At 45.0% G+C, this 24,651-nt stretch overlaps 1 protein-coding gene across 1 annotated transcript; it reads left to right on the plus strand.

The window, feature by feature from the left end:
- Positions 1–4,870: 4,870 nt before the first annotated feature.
- On the plus strand, positions 4,871–22,928 carry GABRR1 (gamma-aminobutyric acid type A receptor subunit rho1). Its single transcript, XM_040238808.1, has 8 exons — positions 4,871–4,904; positions 6,558–6,625; positions 8,257–8,480; positions 12,820–12,902; positions 15,855–15,995; positions 18,390–18,542; positions 20,406–20,602; positions 22,201–22,928. The coding sequence occupies exons 1-8, from the start codon at positions 4,886–4,888 to the stop codon at positions 22,492–22,494; spliced, it is 1,179 nt and encodes a 392-aa protein (XP_040094742.1). The 5' UTR covers positions 4,871–4,885; the 3' UTR covers positions 22,495–22,928.
- The last annotated feature ends 1,723 nt before the right edge of the window (positions 22,929–24,651 follow it).

The raw sequence follows: 24,651 nt of genomic DNA on the forward strand, positions 1-24,651 counted from the left end.
ATATACTCAGGATGGTCCAGGTTATTTCTTAGTGGTTTTCATCCTTTCCTTTAGGCTTCAATCTATTTTCCAAAAAATATTAACATAGGAATGTGAACAGAAAATAGTTATTTTAAAATATTAAATAGCAACAATTTAAAAAAGATTTTATGGGAGTTCCTTGGTGGTCCAGTGGTTAGGACTCAGTGCTTGCACTGCCATGGCTGGGATTCAGTCCCTGGTTGGGAACTAAGATCCCACAAGTTGCATGGTGTGGCAAAGAAAGAATAAGATTTTATGTGTCCTAATTATCAGTTTTTTGCTAAGCTAGAATCTCAGCTTCATGGTGGCAGAGGTAGTGACATCTCAGAATTTGGCAGCCCTTCCTTGGGTGCCCAGTTCTGTTTTAGACTGGCCCAAAGCCACAGTAGGGCTTCCCTGGTGGTTCAGTGGTAAAGAATTCACCTGCCAATTCAGGAGACTCAGGTTCGATCCCTGGGTGGGGAAGAATCCCTTGGAGAAGAGCATGGCAACCTATTCCAGTGTTCTTGCTTGGAGAATTCCATGGACAGGTGAGACTGGTGGTCTACGACATAGCAACTAAACAACAACAAAAGCCACAGTAAGACTGGGGCCAAACTTTATTTTTATTCCTACCCCCTCTTTCTTCCTGCATCTCTTGTATTGCTCTCTCTGGCACCGATCCAAAGAACTAATACCGTTCTTCACTCACTAACATGTACTGAGAGTCCACGGGCACCCAGCACTGTGCAAAATGCCAAAGATGAAGAGGACTCTGCCCTCAGTGGCCTGTGGCCTCGTCCTGCCCCTGCTGACCATCCACTGTGATGGCCAGTCTTTGCCCTTCCCCAGCCCTGGGACCACCTCCTGCAGAGTGCACACCTGCCCCTGCTCCACTTTGTCGCAGATGACATAATCCCTGTGCATCAGCCCTGATATCCCTGGGTATCAGTCGGGTCTTGGCAGAAAACAGCGGTGCACTCAAAAGGGCTTAACCAATAATTGAATAAAGAGACCGCTCGCAGAGCAGTGCACGGGGTTCAGGGCAGCATCCAGGCAACTGAATGCCCCACCCCCAAGCACAAGAAATACAGGAAGCCATGACTACCTGCAGACCTAAAGGGGAAATTGTGTAACTGGAGCTTATTGAAGTACTGTGATTATCTGTGGTCACAGAGCAACACAGATATGGCTAGTCCCTGGCATCGAAGCTGAGAGAGAAGGAAGACTTACCCTCTGCTCTCTCATCTCCTGCCAGTGCACTTTTGGCTGAATCCCTAAGCTGAAGTGCAAGGATGCCCAAGAGAAATGGTTCACCTGGCAATGTGTCGCTCTCCATACTGACAGCTTCATGGCAGTTCCAGGTTAAAAATGCCATCAGTTTCAGCTGGGGAGATAGTTTAGGTCAGACCTCTTCAAATCAGGCCTTCTGAATAATTAATCCTCCAATTCCTGCTTCTGTGGGTCATGGGAATTGCTCGTTGAAAAGCTGAAATAATGCATTGCAGTTTTGTAGTCTTTTTTTTTTCTTTCACATTTTATTCCAATTAGATTTGAAGCAAATCTACAGGGTGAAGGATACTTTGTTGATTTGAGTACCTGGGCTCTCTAGAACACCTTTAGTTTTAATTTCATAGTAAGCCTCAAAGATGGAGTGCACAAAGATGTGCTCAAGTAAGGCAGACAGTGACCACAGGTGCACGCACACCACTGTAAGGGGCCTCTTCTCCACACCTAAGCTGCAGTGATTTGCAGCAACGCCTCTACTCCTGGCCAAGGGGGAGGGAGCAGAAGGAGGGCTCCTGGCTCCATTAGGAGAGAGAGGAGGTAGGCAGCAATGGCTTCCTCCCTCCCTTCCAGCAGCAGCGTACCTCCATCCTGATCCATTAGTTAAGATTCTTCCCCGGGGCACAGCCTTTGCTGCCAGCTCAGCAATTTCCTTCCTTTAGGAGGAAACTTCCTGTTGGCTGAGAAACAACAATGGCTCCTTCCATGTGCAGTCCACCTTCAAGTTTAAAAAGTACACACACACACATGATCCCATTGGCTCCACGCAGCCCTGGTCCTGTCACAGAGCTTCACCTTCAATAAGATGAGGAAACTGAATCCCAGGGAAAGGTACCCAAAGGCACGGAGCAGGAAGGTCACTGGAGAGTGGAACTCTGTTTTTCTGTCTCCCAGACACATTCTCCTCACCCCCCACCCCCCGCCCAGAATGATAGTTTCTTCAGGAAAGAAGATAGCCAAGCACTTAACGATGGACGGAGCCAGTTACAAGGGAGGAAATTGTGTGTTGAGAATGAATGCACCAGAGCTCTGGTTCTCAAAGTGCCATCTTCAGGGACTTTTCTGGTGGCCCAGTGGTTAAGACTCCGTGCTTCCAATGCAGAGGGCACAGGTTCCATTTTGGTCAGGAATCTAATATCTTACATGCTGGGTGGTATGGCCAAAACATTAAAATAAAGCGCCATCTCCTGACCACCACCACCAGCAGCAGCATCTGGAAACGTGTGACAAATACAAATTCTTAGACCTTAGCCCAGACCTGCTAAATCAGAAACTTTGGGGCAAGGCGAGGTTCAGGAGCCTAGGTTTGAAACAGGCCTCCAAGAGATGCTGATGTAGGCCAAAGTTTGGGACATGTGCATTGAAAGAAGTGTGAGTGTGTGTTTGAGTGTGCATGATACACGGGAGGACACACACACTGCTGTTGGGACGAGGAGCTGGGAGGGCAGTTCATTGTTTCTGTGAGTTCCAGAGATGCTGCTGAGGGGTAAGTGAAGACTGTGCAAGGCCCTTGTAGCACTGATTGTAACAGCAAGACTACTGAGCACGTGAGTGATGGTATATCTGTGCAGTGCAACACTATGTAGTGTGAAAAAGAATATGAGGCTTGGGATGCTTTGATATGGAAAAAAATCCAAGTTATATATATATATAAAGAAAGAAATTAAAAGTGTAAGTTTATATGTTCCTTGATGTGTAAAAATAAGAGACTATTTGCCAAGACAAATACTGTATGATTTCACTTCTATGTGGAATTAAAAAAAAAACAAACTAGTAGATACGGAGAACAGATAGGTGGTTGCCTTAGGTGTGGGGTGTGGGGTGGGTGAAATGGATGAAAGGGATCAAGAGGTACAAGCCTCCAGTTATATCATAAATAAGTCCTGAGGATGTTAATGTAGAGCATGGTGACTATAGTTAACACTACTATATTGTATATTTGAAAAGAGTAGCTCTTAAAGTTTCTCATCACAAGAAAAAAAAAGTGTGACTATGTGAGGTGAGGGGTGTTAACTAGATGCATTGTGGTAATAATTTTACCACAAAATATACATACATCAAATCATCATGTTGTACAGCTAAAACTAATACAATGTTAAGTATTGATTGTATCTCAATGAAACTGGAAAAATACAGGATATAAGAATGTATGTTTGTATTTACTTGTACCTACAAGATACTCTGAACAGATAGACCAGAAACCAATAAGAGGGGTGCCAGGGGGAAGGGGGACTTGCCTGGTGGTCCAGTGGTTAAGACTCACGCTTGCAAAGCAGGGGCTCTGGGTTGATCCCTGGTCAGGGAACTAAGATCCTACAAGCCCCACGGCCAAATGAAGAGCAGAGAGAGAGCAGTAACAGTGGTTGGGGAATGGGATGAACGGAGGCACAGGTAGAAAGCCAACTTTTCACTGCATTTCCTGTCTCTTTTTAATTGTCAAACCCTGCAAATATATTACCTATTTAGAAAAAGTGAATATGAATTAAAATGGAACTAGATTCGATTCAGAAGCAGAAGCACAGGAAGCTGCCTCCCAGGGAGCCAGAATGGTTGGCATTTGAACCAAGGGCAAGTCCATGCTCTCTCTGCAGGATGGGCCAGAGGGGTCCAAGGGAGCCAGGCTCAATCCACACCCACTGCCTCTCCCCTCCAGCTGCAACCTGCTCCAAATGGCTGAGGAGCTTTGGGTGAGTATGGCACCCCACTCCAGTACTCTTGCCTGGAAAATTCCATGGACGGAGGAGTCTGGTGGGCTGCAGTCCATGGGGTCGCTAAGAGTCGGACACGACTGAGCGACTTCACTTTCACTTTTCACTTTCATGCATTGGAGAAGGAAATGGCAACCCACTTGTGTCCTTGGCTGGAGAATCCCAGGGACGGGGGAGCCTGGTGGGCTGCCGTCTATGGGGTCGCACAGAGTCGGACACGACTGAAGTGACTTAGCAGCAGCAGCAGCAGACTTATTAGTAAGCCCAGGTCCAGCAGTTTTCAGCCTTGGTTTCACATTAAAATCATCTGGGAGGCTTTTAAAAACATTAATGTCCAGGTTCCATTCTGCCCAGATTGGCCCCTCTGAGATGGGGCCTGGATGTTGGATTTTAAAATATTTTATTTATTTTAAAGTCTTTGTTGAATTTATTACAATATTGCTTCTGTTTTATGTTTTTTGGGTTTTGGCCAAGAGGCATGTAAGATCTTATCTCCCTGAACAGGGTGCAAACCTGCACCCCCTGCACTGGAAGGTGAAGTCTTAACCACTGAACCACCAGGAAAGTCCCCTAGATGTTGGTATTTTGCAAGCTCCTGATTCACATTCCTAAACTCCTGTCTTGGATCTTCTGGGTTGGTTCATTGATCCAGAAAGCTGGACAATGGAAGAGAGGATTTCCAGTAGCTTTAAAGAAAAAATACCACAGCCCATCAAACTTGTCAAGATCAGGTCTGAATGCAAATAGTTTTCATCTGACTTAATTAGGGTATGTGATCAACCTGTTTTCTCCCGCTCTGCAGCCCAATTCTTAAACGAAGCCCTGATATTACGAAATCGCCACTAACAAAATCAGAGCAGCTTCTGAGGATAGATGACCACGATTTCAGCATGAGGCCTGGCTTTGGAGGTATGAGGCATGCACTCTTGAGGCTCGTCTTCTTTCCAGGTCCTTCTGTCTGTCTGTGGGCAGCATCTGACCAGGGAACCATTCAGCATTGCTCCCTACTCCAATCAGGTCTGCCTAGGTTGTGAACAAGGCCTGAGCCTTCAGCATCATCTGAGCACCTGCCCTGGCCAGCCTGCCTTGGACTCTGCTGAACGCATTCTTGGGAGGCAGCGGCTGGTTTGTGGCCAGACCAGCCGAGCTGTCCTCAGGCCATGGCTCCCAACAAGGATGTCTCAGTAATAGAGAGGCTAGTAGCTGGCTGTGGGGATGGTTGCAGTCCAAAGTTGCCTCCTGAAAATGCTTTGAAATAACAATTTTTTTAAAATTAGGTCTTTTAAATTTATTTATTTGTGGAAGCAGTTTTTGAAATTTTCTTAAATGATGTTCACTTTCATAGCTCTTAGAAATGCATAATTTTAAAAATAAAATGTAAAAGTTCTGTCTGCAATATACATTTAAAAATGCACAATAATCATACCCCTAAAATCATGACTGTATTATCAATTTAACGTGAAATATGAATCTTGGACTAAATTTGTTCTTATCCTGGAGCTGGCAGACAGAACTCTGGGCCCATATCCTAGGGTAGAGTGTGGTCTGCTGAGTTTAATTAAATGAAAATTGTTTAGAAAATAATGATTTAGTGCCAGAGCCCTTTGAAGCTTAGCCTGCAGCTGCCACATTTCAGGTTTCTTAGTGTCAAATAGGGTTTTCATTCTTATGAGGTTTTTTTTTTCCCCCCTGGGAAAAAAATATTTATTTCAGGAATCATTCTCATGCCTTTTATTTCTTCCAGTCACTTTTGCCTAAAAGATAAACAGGTTCTAGTAGGGAGGCTTTATTCAGTCCCTAATCTGCTGCTGTTGGACCCAAATTCACCTTTTCACTCAGTGATGATGTTCCATGATGATATTCTGTGTTGATGTTTCATGCCTGTCCTACACACCTGAAAACAGGGAAGAAAAGAGGCAGCAATCTACTTCCCTGATAATTCTTTCTTTTTATAAATATTAAGTTTTTATGGCCTAGAAATGCCCCCAAATATAATATTTTCATATCCACCCAGTGTATCACATCCGCCATGGAGGCGACTCCATCGTCTAGCAAAGATGCAGACCAGTACCTTGGCAAATGTTTTGAATATGACCTTGGTTCTAATTCCCCAAGCAGGGCCTTTCTCCTGGCCAGAGACGCTGGCTTCCAAGATGAAAGAGGGTGAAAAATCAGGAGGTAAATACAAAAATTTAAAAATGTGTGACTTCATGGTAAGGAGTAACTCTTTAGATGGGGCCCAACTTTGACCCAGGTCTCATTGTTCCTTCAGATGAGCATATGTAACCAACGACAAATGCTTTGTATTAACTTCCTCATTTCAGAATCACCTGACTGATTCAGACCAAATAGGAATTTTTTTTTTTTTTACCTTCGCTGGAATATTCTAGGGAGCGAGCCCATGATGCCACCCTTTTATCTCTGGTTTGACTTTAGCCTGGCATGTGGGACACCAAACCTTCAAATCTGAATGTGCTACGAGAAATACTGCTTATGCCTGTCTCATTCATAGTCAAAGTTCAAATAAAAAGAGTAAATGCTTTTGCCATGCCCCGTCCCCAGGGCCAGCCATTCCTGTTGGCGTGGACGTGCAGGTGGAGAGCTTGGACAGCATCTCAGAGGTGGATATGGTAAGCGCTTCTCTGGCCAGGGCTGCGGGTGGGGGATCCCCTCGGGCCTTGTGCTGGGCCAGGAGCGCCACACACCGCAATTCCCCGGGCTCACAATCCCCGGGCTCACAACCCCCGGGCAGTGGGAATTCCCATACTTGATTTACAGGTGGCTCAGCGAGGTCGAGACACTTGCTCAAAGCTGCCCCGTTGGCAGGAAACAGAGCCGCATGACAGACATGACCGTCCGCACCCCAGTGTCCAGGCTCTTGCCACCTGGATGTGTTCTCTGGGCAAATGCTGTCCAGCGTAAACAGCAGGATCCAAGGAGCCAGACGCAAGCTACTCCTGTGGATTCTGTGTCTGGCTGTGAAAATGCAGAAAAAGCTCAAGTTTCCTCTGTTTTTCTTTTTTAAATGGGCTTTGATTAACAAATAGAACATTCTGCAACTCCTTGACTTACAGGACTTTTTAGAAACTTGTCTTAGCTGGGGAGAAGCAGACCTGAGACTAGCATTCTGGCACAAGTAGTTTAATGGCAGCCCACCCCAGTATTCTCGCCTAGAGAATTCCATGGACAGAGGAGCCTGGTGGGCTATAGCTAACGGGGTTGCAAAGAGTCAAACGCGACTGGGCGCACACACAGACACCAAGGAAATACAAGAAAAGAGTGGGGGGGATTCTCTGATGGTCCAGGGCTTAGGACTCCACACTTTAACTACTGAGGGCCTGAGTTCAATTCCTGGGCAGGGAATGAAGATCCTGCAAGCTGCGTGGCACAGCCTATATATGTGTGTGTGTGTGTGTGTGTGTGTGCGTGTGCGTGTGTGTGTGTGTGCGCGCACGTGAGCGCTAGGTCATTTCAGTCATGTCCAGCTTTGTGTGACCCCATGGACTGCAACTTGCCAGGCTCCTCTGCCCATGGGATTCTCCAGGCAAGAATACTGGAGTGGGTTGCCATGCCCTCCTTCAGGGGATCTTCCTGACCCCAGGAATCGAACCTGCATCTCCTGGGTTTACCTGTATTGGCAGGCAGGTTCTTTACCACTAGCACCACCTAGGATATATATATATATATATATATATATATGGTGGTATAAAAAAATTATCTATATAAGAAGAGGGTGGAGAGGTGAGACAGGGAAAAGGAAGGAAGCAAAAACGGTCATGTCATCAGATCAGATCTATGTGAGAATCAGTCCCTCTTGGGCTTCTCTGGGAGTCAGCAAAGAGCTCGCCTCAGGGTTGTCCCCACTGAGGGGCCAGAGAGCTGGGTTATCCATCCCCCTTACCCATCCCCAGCCCCACTCCCTGGCTGAGGGCTGCTTCCAGAGGCATGAATTCTTAGGCTGGCAGTTGGCCCTGTGTGTGGGCAGGCTGCCCTCATGCTGCGGTCCCAGCAGTGGCAGGAGCAGCCTTCTGCAAATGGAGGCAAGTGCCCAGGGGTGGGGTGCAGTGGATTCAAGGCCCCCTCTGTACAACCTCCAGCTGAGTCCCCCATGCAAGGCTCCCTCCCTCCTGAAGCAGCAGAGACTAGAAGCAAGGCCTCCCTGGGCTCAGTTCACTCCTCAGCCTAGTGGTGGGGGTGCACGGTGCCCTGCTATCACCCGGCCGTTCAGCGTGAGGCTCCTCCTCCCTACCCTTGGTCCCAGGACTTCACGATGACCCTCTACCTGAGGCACTACTGGAAGGACGAGAGGCTGTCCTTCCCGAGCACCAACAACCTCAGCATGACATTTGACGGCCGGCTGGTGAAGAAGATCTGGGTCCCCGACATGTTTTTTGTGCACTCCAAGCGCTCCTTCATCCACGACACCACCACAGACAACGTGATGCTTCGAGTCCAGCCCGATGGCAAAGTGCTCTACAGCCTCAGGTGAGCCCTTCCCGACCTCCTTCTGGGCCTCTTCCCCTCAGCGTCCTCTTAACCCCAAAGCTGGGAAGAAGTGCAACTCATTTGTCAACCAAGGGTATCATTGCTCCCACCACAGCACTTTTGCTTTTGGCTTTGAACAGTGAACTTCTAACTTTCCAGGGGCTCTAACTTTTCAACATCAGAAAAACTTAACTCTACACATGAGTAAACATTTTAAAGAATTATTTCTCCTTGAAAATACATCTGGGGATATTTCTCATACTGATGCTTATGATTTAGGCCCTGTGCACGTTCAATTTCAAATGTTTAATGAAGGTTTTATTTCTCTAGTGAGAGTCAGAAAAGTAGATAATGTAATTCTTCTCAAAGACCTGGCTCCTTTGACCTCTCTGATTCCCATTTTGGAATTTTGCTTTAAAAAAAGTCATTTACCTCACCTGGTCAGTTTAGTCATGTTTCTTTTTAAAAAATCTCTTCTCACCAGAGTGTCCTCCTCAAGAGACTATGGGGAACCCCGGGCCACTTGAGGAGTTTAAATGGTATTTTGAGCATCACTTCGAAAACATAAAGAATAAAATCATAGAAATGTTTTTTTTCTTCTTTTTCTTTATTCCTTCCTTCCTCTCATTCATTCATTCATTCTTTCTGTACAGTTGATTTGCAATATTACATTAGTTTCAGGTGTATGACATAGTGATTCAAAAGTTATTGTAAAATATTGGCTATATTCCCTGCGCTGAACAGTAGCCTTAGAAATGTTTAACTACTCATTAAGCACTGACCTGGATAACCTTCCCTTAGCCACAGACATTGCAGTGGGGCTTTCCCTGTATGCCCCCTTGAGAAAATCTTGGTGCCCACCTCCCCCAGGAGGACGTGTAGAGATGAGCTGCAGGCCTTTACAGAGCAGCACCTCAGCTACTGGCTGAGATTTACTCCTTCTGTGCTGTGCTGAGAGTGCATTTCAGTTTTACAGACTTTATTTTGGTAAAGCTGAATCCACACACCAGTGTCTAAGAAGGGAGTGCCTATACCGATGCAGTGTATTTTTAGAGTCAGAGATGGCAATATTGAAGCTGAATTTCTGCCCTAAAAGAATATTTATAGTAATCTTTTATACTTCATTCTGACTTAGAATCTAAGCAGCTAGGTCCCAGACTCAGAGTTTTACTTCTGTTAGTAACATAACATTAATTTTTAATAATGGCTATGTTTGGGACTTTCTTGGTCGTCCAATGATTAAGACTCTGAGTTTCCAGTGCATGGGGGACTCTATCCCTGATCCCACATGCTGAGCAGCATAGCCAAAAGAAAAAAAAAATTATGTTTAACAAGAGGCTTTCAAACTTCTGATAGTCTAGCAGTCAGGTCTCATGAACGGGTGGAGGTCCAGTCTGGCACTATTGGATGTGACACCAGAGGCAGAAGAGAGAAAAGAGGAAGTGGAAAACCTCTGTTCATTCAGCATCAAAGTTGTCAGTGAGTCTCCAGGTGCCTAAAAACATAGAATTTGATTTTTCATTGCAAATGAAATCATGGGTTTGTTTAAGGGAGAAATAAAGAGGTCCAAGTTAGTGAGGGCTATCACTTTGAGATTTATTTGGGGGAAAACATGGAGGAGCTGGGTACTGTCACCTCTGTTAACAGCAGGTTAACACAAATCAGTACTAATATGTTGCCCTCCACCGCATCCATACTCACTGATCCATTCAACAGAATGTGTTTTTGTTAAGATTGGCCACCAGAGTTGTACAGATAAAAACCCTGTCAGGTCTTGTCTTAAGCTCTGGGTACATAAAAATGAATAGTATAAAGTCACTGAGCTTAGCATGATTGCAGCCTGGTGGGGGAGCCATGCAGGAACCAAAGGATTAGATGCAGAGAGAGGCTTGGACACCAAGGAGGTATGGGCAGGGAGCGACAGGTAACAGGATGGTGAAGTTTCCTAGGCATCAAGAGACAATAACAAGTGAAATTCACAAATGAGATGCTCCATCACACTAGGTAGATTGAAAAATCAATACCATGGTTCTTGAATTTCCAGTCAGTTTCAAGATCTGAGAGTCAATGATTGTTGGGAGGAAGAGATTTTTCTTGGGAGAGAGGTGTGGGCATGCCATTTGCAGGACTGCACAGGACACAAGAGTGCTTATGGTTGGGGGACACTGCAGTTAGAGGGTGAGAGAAGAGCAGTTTAACCGCCGAGGGGCAGAGCTAGGAGGAGTTTCGTCTCTTGTGGGGCCAGTCTGCACTCCCAGGCTTGTTGGGAATAGTTCAGGATGTGTGGCATGGAGAGTGGTGAGCCAAGAGATGGAGTGGAAGATGCTGCTGGAAGATGGAGGTGCCCAGTCGGGGGAATGAAGGACCTGGGGAAAAAAGTCTCAGCTTCAACCACGTAGTGGTCTCAGAGAGCTTGAAACCACCTCACCAGAGAACCATCCCTCTCTTATCTCACTTCTACCCATGTAGGAGGTGATTAGAGATGGGCAGACACTGACCACTCAAATGCCAACTCTGTGCCTAAGCTGGGAAGGGGGAGCAGAAGTCTCAATGTGAATGAAGTTTGAAGTGTCGATACCTTGGACCAAAATTCTTTGTTTTTGAACTGAGATATGTTTGGTTACTTCTGAGGGTTTTGACTGCCTGTTACATGAGAGGGGTAAGCAGGAAAATCTCAGGACCAGCCAAGCTTCCAAGGGAAGATACTCTAGATGAAATAATTCAAAAGGACTTGAGGGAAACAACAGTGAGCATGGGTGAGATTACACCACACACTGTGCTTGTTCAATGTTTGGGTTACAAGTGGAAAAGCATCAAGTCAGGGTGCCAAGAACAAGTCTGATATTGTCTGTGATTCTAGAAAACCTGCTCCTGTATCAACTGACAACAGAGAGAAGAGCTATTTAATACTTTTGTTCATAGCAAAACCTACCTGCATTTGACATTGGATGTCCCCAGAGTTCGCCACAAGTGTCTCTAAGCTTAGCTCCTAGTTTCTTTCTTGCTGGTGACGCCATCAGGTGTGGTTGTGCTGGTGATGCATCCATAGAAATGGGAGCCCACCCATTAGGTGTTCAAGTCAGAGGCTGGCCTGACCACTCCCAAAAAACATCCTGTGTAGCATCAGTATTCCCAGGAGAGATAAGATGATCCAGCTGCCAACAATACAAGATCCCTTCCAGACCACAAGACTCAAATGGAATGAGGAAAATAAGGCGAATATCTGGATAACTGAGTTTCAAAAAAGCTCTTTTCCTTGAAATTTCCATTTAAAAGTGATTTTTTCTTTTTGGCCCTGAATTATCCAGATAATTTTCATAACTTACACATAGCCAATTTTCTGTGGCTGAAGGAAAAATAGTATTTTCACTAGCTAATGGCTGTTAATTATACCGTGCCATGGAATTCCACACTCGGTAGGAAATCTTTCTTCTAAGACTAACAATCTGTATTTGCTTATTCTTTGATGCAAAAGCCAATTTTCCTGTGTAAACTCTGAAGCAAAACCATTAGATGCCAGCAAGTGCTTGCATGTTGATGCATAAGATCTTCCAGTGTTTTTCCATTTTCATGATCTCCATGGAATTATCCACTAAGAACACCTGCTCCCACTAGTAGATGTTATTATCAATATAGAAATATCAACATTGTAAAAAAAAATAAAGTGCCTAATTTGGCAACTGGCATAAATACTTCATGAATATTATTGTAAAAACATTGTACACAAATAGTGAATGTCAGTAAAATCAAGAAAAGAAGAATTTGAATGAAGCTGAAACAGGAGAGCAATATACTCTTACGGTTTCTTTTAAGAAACCATAGGAGCTGGGGTTTCACGTTGTTTTATTTTTTATTTATTTTTAATTTCAGAAGTGGCTCTTTTAAAAAAATATTTATTGAATTTGTTACACTACTGCTTCTGTTTTATGTTTTGGTTTTCTGGCCATAAGGCATGTGGGATCTTCGCTCCCTGACCAGAGATTGAACCTCCACCCCCTCCACTGGAAGGCGAAATCTTAATCACTGGACCATAAAAGAAGTCCCCACATTGTTTTATCGATGGAGACCATTGCTTCTCTAAAATGCTTGCATGCGGTGGGGGTTAGTGGAGTCATTTCTGGCCCCATGGTGAGCCTGGGGTTAAACATAAACACCCAAGAGTTCTCCAGTGTGGAAATCACACACAAGCTACTTGGTTCTCTAGGTCCTGGCACACTGCTTATGAACTATAAGATTCTTCTATATTGGGAGGAAGCAGAGGCCTTTTCTTTCTGTTTTATCATTCTGCGCTTATATTTTGCAGCCTCTGCACATTTGGACTTTATCTGTTTGTTTCTAGGGTTACAGTGACCGCCATGTGCAACATGGACTTCAGCCGGTTTCCCCTGGACACACAAACGTGCTCGCTTGAAATTGAGAGCTGTGAGTAAGCCTATGCTCAGACAGCCCCTGCAGACCTTAAGTTACCCTAGAGCCTCTGACTCTCAGGAGTAGGAGCAGGATGTGTTTCTATTCGTGACTCTGCTTTCTTTTTTTTTTACAAGAAATTTAATCTCTTAATAAATATTAATTTATTTATTGTTAATTGGAGGATAATTGCTTTACAATATCGTGTTGGTTTCTGCCATATATCAACATGAATTAGCCATAGGTATATGTATGTTCCCTCTGTCTTGAATCTTCCTCCCACCCCATCCCATCACCCCTCTAGGTCATCACAGGTGACTATGCTTTTGAGATGACGTTTCAGATAGAAGCAAGGTCTTGGGTAAGTTTGAAAATCAGGAACAAATTTGGCACTAAAAACCTTCTATTCCCATAATTGACCCTTTTAATACTCTTGGCAGTGGTTATAAACTCAGTCCTGTGGAAACTGAAGGTTTCCCAGTTCCCCAGGGCAAGTGCCTGGGGAAGGGGAGCTGAGGGCTCAGCAAACATGGGTCTCCTTCCAAGCCCCCAACGTGGCACTCATCACACAGTCCACCAGAGAGCTCTTTATGGATCTCTGTTACTGCTCTTCTGAGTAAGATTTCCGCTGAAGAAAGAATTTCCTGGCAAAAACAAGTTGGGCAGCAATTGCCCCAGGGGACAGCCACTGTGAGTGCAGGTGGTGGCTGAGACACTCAGGCATAACCTAGGGGCCTTGGGAAACTTACACACATGCAGAAACCCTGGAAAATTAAATAGCCATAGGAGGACCAAGGCTGCGGCCACGTCCAGGACTGGCATCCCTAGCTCTCTATGCACCTGTCCGTGCTCCAATCTCTGCCAAAATGTTTCCTCTGACTGTCACAGTCTGATCCATCCCCCACCATGACTCCTTCTACACTCGTCTCAAACCATCGCATACCCACTGACATGTCCCAGCCCGTGTCAGAGTCTCAGTGAGGACTTTCATTGGTCCGGCGCGTCTTGGTAAGCCTGCCGTGGCTGTGGTGGTGGATGAGGAGTTCTCTGGCTCCAATCACCCAGGGCTGAGGAGTTCAGGGACATGGACTCCACACATAGGAGGGACAGCTCTGTGGGCTGCTCAGCATGGGGTCAGGGAGACTAAATCCCAGGACCAAGGGAGTGACTGCCTCGTGCACCATGGCTCTCCGCCTGCTCTGTCCTTTAATCCTCCCAAGCTCCCTGTGAGAAGGTTACTGTTATCTCCTTTATGGAGCTTAACAGCGAAGGACTAATCGTTGGCTGAAGAATTTTGCTTTCTGCATGACACCCAGGCAGTGGTACCCGTCAGGCTTCCACCAGAGAAGCAGAACCACAGGACAGGGGTCCCCAACCTTCAGGATCGAATGCCTAATGATCTGAGGTGGAGCTGATGGGATAATAATAGAAATAAAGTGCACAATAAATGTAATGTGCTTTAAACTATGCCCCTACCCTGGTTCATGCAGAAAACTGTCTTCCACAAAACTGGCCCCTGGTGCCAAAAATGTTGGGGACCACTGCCATAAGACATACACAGGGAGAGGCAAGTGCAGAGGACTGGCTTATGTGAGCATCTGTAGGGCAGGTGGTGGGAAGGGCAGGCTGTGGCTTCTCAGGCAGGAGCCCACCCTGCTGTCCACATGTGGAATTTTATCTTCCTCCAGGGAACCTCGGGTCTGCTCTTAAGGCTTTTCAACTGATGGGATCAGACCCACCCAGGTTATCCTGGGTTATCTTTATTTCAAGTGAGCTGGGTGTAGATAACACAGCAACAAGCATCTCCCCAGCAGCACCCAGATTAGTGCTGGATTGAATCACTGGATACTTACCATAGCCTGGCCAAGTAGACACGTGAAAGGTCATCGCATAGGTCAAAGGTTAAAGGTAGAATAAAAGAGGAATAAAACAGAGCCTCGGGGAGCCCCAGAAAGAACTGTTGACACAGGAGCAGCCCCTTCAGGTTTTACTCCTAGTTTTGCCCAAACAGTAGGTAGGTCTGCCAGGTTGGGGTAAGTGGTGTGCTCACCTAAAATAAGTGGGGTGGGGAAGTATGGGGCCAGAGGGAGGGATCCTCAGGGAAGTCCCCTTGATTCTACCCTGGGCAGAGCAACAAGAGGTCTGCAGAGAAAGACCTTGTTAGGCTGCAACTCTCCTTGTGGGTCTTTCCTTGCTAGAATGCAGCCCCTGTTACCTGAGAGTGTTTAAAGGTATTTGCCATCAATGATGCATCAGCACCCTTTGAAAGAAGAAAGGGCTAAATTACCTGTGGTTTAGAAAGTTGAACTCTATGCAATGTTGCCACCTTGGACTGCAAGGAGATCCAACCAATCCATTCTGAAGGAGATCAGCCCTGGGATTTCTTTGGAAGGAATGATGCTAAAGCTGAAACTCCAGTACTTTGGCCACCTCATGCAAAGAGTTGACTCAATGGAAAAGAGTCCCACATCTGATGCTGGGAGGGATTGGGGGCAGGAGGAGAAGGGGACAACAGAGGATGAGATGGCTGGATGGCATCACTGACTTGATGGATGTGAGTCTGAGTGAACTCCGAGAGTTGATGATGTACAGGGAGGACTGTTGTGCTGCAATTCATGGAGTCGAAAAGAGTTGGACACGACTGAGCGACTGAACTGAACCTGCAAAAAAAAAAAATTTTTTTTTTTTTTAAAGAGCAAATTGTAGTTTCTGGTCTACAAAAATAGCAATTTCATCTGCTTTTAGGCTTGAAGGGTGAACATTTTTGCAGTTAGGATGAGTATTTAGGCCTGAGAGCTTTGCCCTGATGATTCTGGAAGACTGAGGAGAATTAGGTTTGTCTTTTTGGATTTTGTTGTGCTTTGTTGGACTGCAGTTTGTTTATTCAGCTGATCTTGTTACAACCCCCACAAAGCCTCGCAGACAGGCTCATCTTTCCTGGTGTCTGATGCCATCTTGTCTTTTTAGATGCCTACACGGAAGATGACCTCATGCTCTACTGGAAGAAAGGCAATGACTCCTTAAAGACAGATGAGCGGATCTCCCTCTCCCAGTTCCTCATCCAGGAATTCCACACCACCACGAAGCTGGCTTTCTACAGCAGCACAGGTGAGGGGGGTAGTGAAGAAAGGGGGCTACTTGGATCTCAGGAGGCGTGTGGATTGGTTGAGCAGAGCCTGTGCCTCTAGGATTTGAAACCAAAGATGAGATTTCCAGATCGGGTCTAGAGGGTGGTGAGCACAGGGTGCAAAAGGTTTTTTGATACCACCACAGCATCAGAAATGATAACCTAGAAAATCTTAATAAAAACTCCAACGTAAGCCCTCTGTGCAGGTCTATTTGAGACCCTGATATGACTCCCAGAGACACATCTCCTATGGGCAAAAAATAGTCCAATTTCAGGTTTATTGCTTTCTGTTCGTGTTCTCTTGACTTCAGCCCCTTTGAGTTCTCTCTTAACCAATCCCCTGCTGCCATATTGTTTGCACAGCCCCTCTTATGACCCTCTTGTGAGCCACAGTGCGGGAACTACACCCCACGGGCAGTGTCGTTGTTTTCTGAACCGAGTCTGGGCAAGCTTGCCACCATGACCCCCCCACCTCCACCGCCATATTGCCTGAGGACAGGCGCTGTGGTCTTCTTCCTGGCAGCTGAGGTTACAGCTGAGCTTCACTCTGTCCAACCCTTGCCTCTTTCTTAACTAATCGCCTTTCAAGATGACTGTGCTCTTATCTTTCTGCAATTTCTGTTGCTAAAACCCTGCATGGTTGACTACACTCTTTGATCTGTAACAGAAGGCATTGCTCATTTCCAACATATGGTGATATCACATCTCTTATCTTTTGCACACCTCACCCACCAGTCCTGGTCCTTTGGGGAACCCTCAGTGTTCTTGCCTGGAGAATCCCAGGGACTGGGGAGCCTGTTGGGCTGCCATCTATGGGGTCGCACAGAGTCGGACACGACTGAAGCGACTTAGCAGCAGCAGAAGCATTCCTTTGACTCTTAGCATTTTGACATTCCCTCTTGTCTGAGTGTGCTTGGGCTGCTATAAAAAACTACCATAATTCTCTGTGTGTGTGTGTGCTTGGTTGTGTCTGAGTCTTTGCAACCCCATAGACTGTAGCCTACCAGGCTCCTCTGTCCATGGGATCAAGAATACTAGAGTGGATCACTGTTTCCTCCTCCAGGGGATCTTGCCAATGCAGGGAGCGAACCGGCATCCTCTGCATCTCCTTCATTGGCAGGCAGATCCCTTGCCACCGAGCCACCAGGAAGCCACAGGCTGGGTGGCTTCTAAACAACAGGAACTGGTTTTGCACAGTTCTGGAGGCTGGGAAGTCAAGATCAAGGAAACTCACCCTACTTACAGTCCCCAGAGAGCCTCACAGACATGCTCGTCTTTCCTGGAGTCTGAAGTATTCAGTGTCTGATGAGAGCCTGCTTCCTAGGACACACTGTGTCTTCACAGGAAAGAAGTCGCAAGGGAGCTCTCCGAGGCCTATTGTGTAAGGGCACAAATCCCATTTACAATGAAATAAAATTCACAAATGAAATTCACCTTCCAAAGGCCCCACCTCCAAATACCATCACTTAGAGGATTAGGTTTCAACACATGAATTTGAGAAGGACAAATTCAATCTCTAGCACCTCCACAATCACTTTCTGGAGCTGTTATAAATATAACTGTTGCACTAAAATTGTCCTGGGATGCCAGTTTTCCAGTTAATGTTGCCAAGTCCCCATTTTATTTTCAGTTCTTGTCATGTCAAGTTTATCCTGCCTTTTCCTCTCCTTCCACCATTTTTTGTTCCCTTCAATTCCTCCATGCAAGTTTTCCTTGTAAAGAGCACCAGGGTGAAGCTAAAGCATAGCCTAAATGTACTGTTATAGTGAGCGTGGTATTTTTACTTTAAACATATTTTTCCCCCATAGAGAAATCCAGAGGGAGTTGTGTTAAATCCACACATCTCAAACTTTAACACATGTAAGAATCATGTGGAGAGGAGTGTTGAAAGAAGTTTCTTTTTCTTTTTTTTGACCACAGTGCGGAGCTTGTGGGATCTTATTTCCCTGACCAGGGGTTGAACCTGGGCCACCACAGTGAAAGCACCAAGTTCTAACCACTGGACAATCAGGAAATTCCCAAAAGGAAGTTATGATTCAGTAGATCCAGGGCGGGGTCCAAGAATCTACGTTTCTAACAAGCACCCAAGTGATGGTGATGCTGCTGGGCCATGTGCCATATTTGAGTAACAAAAGTCTTACGTGGCCTTCCTGAAAAGGATGGGGGCCAAAGATTCCTTGAAATGTACTAACCCTTATGATGTGGGTTATCATATAATCATTCTGTTCCATGGTTTTTCGGTCTTCCATTTTATAAAGATAGGGTAAGTTTCCAGGCAAGCGTCTAAGGCATTTATGATTCTCTGAATAAAATCTGTCCTATGGGGAAGCTAAGCAGCTAAGGTGTGTATTCTTTCTTCTTCCTGTGTCCCGCAGGCTGGTACAACCGTCTGTACATCAACTTCACGTTGCGTCGCCACATCTTCTTCTTCTTGCTCCAAACCTACTTTCCTGCCACCCTGATGGTCATGCTGTCCTGGGTGTCCTTCTGGATTGACCGCAGAGCCGTGCCCGCCAGAGTCCCTTTAGGTAAGCAACATCTCATGTGCACGTTCAAGACATCTGAAAATACAAGGAATTCCTTTCAGATAAAACCCTTTTTTCCAAATGGGTCCTGAATCCCTGTGGGCATTATAACTCAGAAAAACATCAAGTTATTCATTCACAGGTATAATGCCAGTATTAAGAATCTGTGTAGCAAAGCCGTTTCTAGGTCCCCCCGGGAGTCCACACAAACAGTTTATCTTTAATCTTAGTATAGCTGAGTTCTGGAGTGGGTTGTCCTGGTCTGCAGAGTGCTTTCTCTGCTCACCTGGATAAGAAAGTCACATTCTGTAACAGGGCTTTTCAAAAGATGGCCCAAGGGATCTTTGTGATAGATTCTCTGGGGGAAATTGTTTAAAATGAAGAATCCTGCGGTCTATCTACATGTATAGGATCAGAATCTCTGAGAGTTCCAGGAATCTGCATTTTGAACAAGCTCCCCCAGTAAACCTTTTTTTTCTTTTTCTTCGATGTGGATCATTTTAAAAGTCTTTATTTAGTTTGTTATAACACCTTCTGTTTTATGTTTTGGTTTTTTGGCTGAGAGGCATGTGGGATCTTAGTTCCCTGACCAGAACTCAAACCTGCACCCCTGCATTAGAAGGTGAAGTCTCAACCACTGGACTTCCAGAGAAGTCCCTCCCCTAGTAATTCCTATACATACTTAAGTCTGAGAATCCCTACTGTACTATCAATAGCTGTTTGCCACCCACTCTCCTCCCTGATTTAAATATTGCACCCATTCCACACGTACCACCATGGCTCAGAGGCCCAGGGGCTTCAAGGGAGAGAATGACTCACCAGGTTTTAGTGAAACTGGATTGGTGCTGGCTCTTAAGATGACCCCAATCCGCTGTGATTTGGTGTTTGCCAAGCAAATGTTCTGAGCTTAATTTGAAATCTCAGGGACATTCCCACTGACAGATGCCCTGGCCTCTAACAGTTGTTCTGTAGCTTGAACAGTTACTGTGCTGAATAATTAAATATTCTAGATTCAGAAATCTGTCTCCCATAAATGAGGTTAACATCATTCTTGGTAAAATTGACAGGGTCCTTAAGTCAACATTGCAGTATGGGCAGCCAGATCCAGGACCCAGACAGGCCCTGACAGCTGATAACACAGGCCAAGGACTACAGGATTCTACACCAGCAACAAGGACACAAAGATTAAAATATAACTTGTGTACTTTTCCCCCCTCTTTTGGAGAAGGAGTTCCAAGAAACATACATACCTGCTCGTATATACAGTCTTCTTCTTATTTTGTTTATAAATATTTATTTTATAAATAAAGTTAATTAATTTATTTTTTGACTATTTTGCAAGGTTTGTGAAATCTCAATTTCCCAACCAGGGATTGAATCCTAACCACTAGACTACCAGGGAACTCCCCTGCAACCTTTGTTTTAAACAACTGAATGTAAAGAATTGTCTTACTGCTAACCTGTCAGGGGCTCTCTGCAGAAAAACAAAGTGATAAAGGTGCCATGATGAAGACACAAGGAGGGGGAATTCCCTGGCAGTCCTGCACTTAAGACGCCATACTTTGACTGCATTAAGACTCCATGCTTTTACTGCAGGGCACACGGGTTCAATCCCTAGTCTGGGAACTAAGATATAACACTGAGCAAAACCAAAAAAAAAAAAAAAAAAGATTCAGGGATACAGTTGGGAACATAGGAATAGGAGAAACTTCATAAAAGCTAAAACTGGAAACATGAGCAGCTGGAGGGGCAGGGAGGGAGACGTTCTAGGCCAGAGGAGCAGCTGGGAGAAAGAAGAGAGGCATGGAGCCATCCAGTGGGTTTGGTGAAAGACAAACCCCTGCTCCTTTCTCTCTGTGTCTGCAGGGATCACCACGGTGCTGACCATGTCCACCATCATCACGGGTGTGAACGCCTCCATGCCCCGCGTGTCCTACATCAAAGCCGTGGACATTTACCTCTGGGTCAGCTTCGTGTTCGTGTTCCTCTCGGTGCTGGAGTACGCGGCCGTCAACTACCTGACCACCGTGCAGGAGCGGAAGGAGCGGAAGCCGCAGGAGAAGGTGACTTTACCATGAGCAGGAGTGTCTGCAAGGGTAGGATTTGGTCTAGCAATGGACCTTGGGCAGGTCCGACCTCCTCTGTAAAATAGGGTAATGGCACTCCCTTCTCTACTCTTTCACCAGTTAGCTGTGAAGAACAAACAAGAGAATAAGTTTAAATGGTGTGAAATTTACTCTGAGCTACCTCTTTTACTCATTCAAACATTTATTTAGCATCTACCATAAACTAGCTTTGGAGAAGGCAATGGCAACCCACTCCAGTACTCTTGCCTGGAAACTCCCATGGATGGAGGAGCCTGGTAGGCTGCAGTCCATGGGGTCCCGTAGAGTCAGACATGACTGAGCGACTTCACTTTCACTTTTCACTTTCATGCTTTGGAGAAGGAAATGGCAACCCACTCCAGTATTCTTGCCAGGAAAATTCCATGGACAGAGGAGCCTGGTGGGCTGCTGTCCATGGGATCTCAAAGAGTCAGGCAGGACTGAACAACTGAGCACCCACACATAGACCAGGAACTAAGTCAAGTTAACTAAGGCGAGGTCTCTTCAATCTTGGTGGTGTTCCTAGTTCAGGGATAAAAGTAAATGGCAATTCAACATGGTGGGACAAATGATTTATGAACATAGAGGAATCATAAAAGAAGCTTCCAGAAATGTCTCTTTCCAAGACAATCTTTTAAATAGTTGCATAATAAAGAATGTCTTGGATGTATTATAACATGATTTACTCCCCTATTGATGGGCAGTGTTTTTCTTTTCCATTTTTTGCCACTATATATGCTGCAATAAACATTATATATATGTATTATACATAGATAGATGGATAGATATGTCTGTCTCTTGAAAGCTTATATATATATATATAAGCTTCCAAGGAAGCACATCCTCCCTTCTAGGAAAATTTCCTTCATATGTGACCTCATACAACTCCCATCACTTCCCAGATCACCTTCCCTCACACCTGGTTTCCCCTTCATTCTCCTGTCTGCAGTTCAATGATTATCTCCTCCAGAAAACTCAGGCTCTGTAGAGGAAACTATCCCCACAATGCCACACCTTTCAAATTCCCACCCCATCTCTCTCTCTTTCTCTCTCTCCCCCACCCCCTCACATACACAATAACTGCAAATATTTCTATCAGGGGTCATATCAGAGAACATAGCGATTATCTGATCATGACCCTTCTTGTGGGCCTCCAATATCACGGTGTTTCCTAACAGTTGATGGGTTACCTGCTCTTTCATTGATAAAATGTTTACAATGCCACCATCATTATTCCCCCAACCCCTTAAAAGAAAAGACTTTCCTGTAGCTCAAATGATAAAGAATCTGCTTGCAATGCAGGAGACTAGGGTTTGATTCCTGGGTCAGAAAGATCCTCTGGAGAAGGGAGTGGCAATCCACTCCAGTATTCTTACCTGGAGAATCCCATGGACAGAGGGGCCTGGTGGGCTACAGTCCAGGGGGTCACAAAGAGTTGGACACGACTGAGCACCTAATACACACACCTTGAAAGAAAGTAGGAAAAGGCGATCCCTTCCTCTGTGCAACTTTTTTGGCTGAGCTTACATTCCAGCGTGCGTTTGCTATATCCGCAGCTTCCCTGCACCTGCGGGTTGCCTCAGCCGCGTGCAGTCCTCCTGGATGGCAGCTACAGTGACGGGGAGGTGAATGACCTGGGCAACTATACCCCCGAGAACGGAGACAAGCCCGACAGGATGATGGTGCAGCTGACGCTGGCCTCGGAGAGGAGCTCCCCGCGGAGGAAAAGCCAGAGGAGCAGCTACGTGAGCATGAGGATTGACACCCACGCCATCGATAAATACTCAAGGATCATTTTTCCAGCTGCGTACATCTTATTCAATTTAATATACTGGTCGATTTTCTCATAAATGCCTGTAATTCTATATATTTCACATTCTTCTGTATGTACTACAAAAATAATTGAATGATGAGACATAATTTAAGGTTATGATGAGAACAAAGTTCCCAGTACCCGCCCTTCTCCAGCTTTCCAAAACTACACTGACAAGGCACTTACTGGTTTAATTTACACTTATTAACCACTTATTGTATACACAGCATTATACTCTGTACTGCAGGTATAGAGACACCCGTAGCAACTTAGTTGCTACTGGGATCTCTTAGAAAAGCAGTGAGCTTTCTAAGAGAAAAGGCACCCTGGGGTGGGGTAGGCACACTGTAGTTCAACCTCTTTTAGACTCCAGATACTTATTCATACGAACCATATCCTTTATGTGAGCGTGACTCTGTTCTCTGAACCAGGTGGATCTGGGAAGCACCTGAAGTTCTTTTGTTGTTGTCGTTTAGTCTGTTAGTCATGTCCGACTCTTTGTGACCCCATGGATTGTGTAGCCCAGCAGGCTCCTCTGTCCATGGGATTTCCCAGGCAAGTATACTGGAGAGAGTTGCTGTTTCCTTCTGGGGGGGATCTTCCTGACCCAGGGATCAAACCCACATCTCCTGCATTGGCAGGCAGATTCTTTACCGCTGAGCCACTCATTTACATGCACCTAAATCCCCACTTTGACCAAAACTTATACTTTAGTCTATAGCCTCTTACCTATTTTATATGCATCTCTTCATGTTGGTTTCATTACAAGGCAATAATAATATTCCTACTTTATTTACATCTTGTGGTTCCTAAGGTTTCACCTCTTCACAAGAAAAGCTCTTTAGATAGGTACAGTGGTTTCTGATTTTGGTAGGTATTTCCCTGATAGGGAAACTTTGAAGAAGAGAGTATTTGCAGGCATTTTGTCAGTTTTGTCATAGGGGTAACTAGCCTAGAAAATTTGTGTGTGAGTGTTCCCTGTTTAATAATCACTGCTTCATGAATCTCCACCTTGCAGCATGTCCAAGTTCAAAGTGAAGTTAGTAATGTGATATCTTCACTGATGAACCTGGGATTAGACTGACTTTTTTCTGCATAACCATGGCAAGGAAATGCATAATTGGGGACTACCTATAATTTGTTAGGATGAGAAATACATGGTTACTGAATGTAGAAGAGAATGCCAAAATGAAAAAGAAATGGTTACACATCACCGGACATCTCCATTTATACTCAGTGAATACCAGCATCTTCTGTGAACCAGAAAGCAATGGCCACTGATATCAGGGCAGGGGATAAAGGAGAAGGTTCTAATTTGGTGTATTATTTAAATAACATATAGCTATTCATACTATATAGTCACAGGATCAACTCCCATCAAATTTATGCATAAAGCATTTGTTTGAAATTCAGATAAACTCTATACCCTATTATGTCATTTTTACTCCAAAGCTAATTTGACTGATCCCTATATCACGTTATTTCTTCATGAGGGCTATACTTAGGTCTTTGAGAAAAAAAAAACAAAACCAAAATTTCAGAAAGTCTAGTTACAGGGCAATCTCCCATTTTCTTGAAATAAAAAAAAGCTTTTTTTTTTTTTAATAGCAAACTCTAGTAGAAAAATGTAAAGGAATATAGATGAAATAGTTAAATGTCAACTTTTAATACTAAAAATATTTTTTAGAACATTACCTTTTTCATGCTTATTTTATGAAACAATTCCAACCAAATTTCACAAACATCTTTGCCACTTGCTTCTTCCTTGGAGCAGGAACTGTCTGGGTGGGTCTCCAGAACACATAATCTGAACTTCCATTCACAGCATTTGGGGAGCTCTGCCATTTGAACCAGCATATAGGATGCTGTATTGTATTAGTCTGCTCAGGCTGCCAGTGGTACTATGGTACTCCACTGGGCAGCTTAAACAATAGATATTTATTTTCTTTCAGTTCTGGAGGCTGGAAGTCCAAGGTCAAGGGGTTGGCAGGTTTGTTTTCTCCTGAGGTCTGTCTCCTTGGCTAGCAGATGGCTGCCTACTTGCTGTCCTCATCTGGCCTCTTTCTCTGAGTACATGCATCTTTGGTGTCTCTTCTTTTAGGTGACACAAGTCATATTGGATTATAGCCCAGACCTTGCGATTTCATTTAACCTTAATTACCTTTTTCAAGGCCCTATCTTCAAAGAAATCACA

The sequence above is a fragment of the Oryx dammah genome, unplaced genomic scaffold (genome assembly GCF_014754425.2).
Source record: "Oryx dammah isolate SB20612 unplaced genomic scaffold, SCBI_Odam_1.1 HiC_scaffold_4, whole genome shotgun sequence".
Lineage (NCBI taxonomy): Eukaryota > Metazoa > Chordata > Mammalia > Artiodactyla > Bovidae > Oryx > Oryx dammah.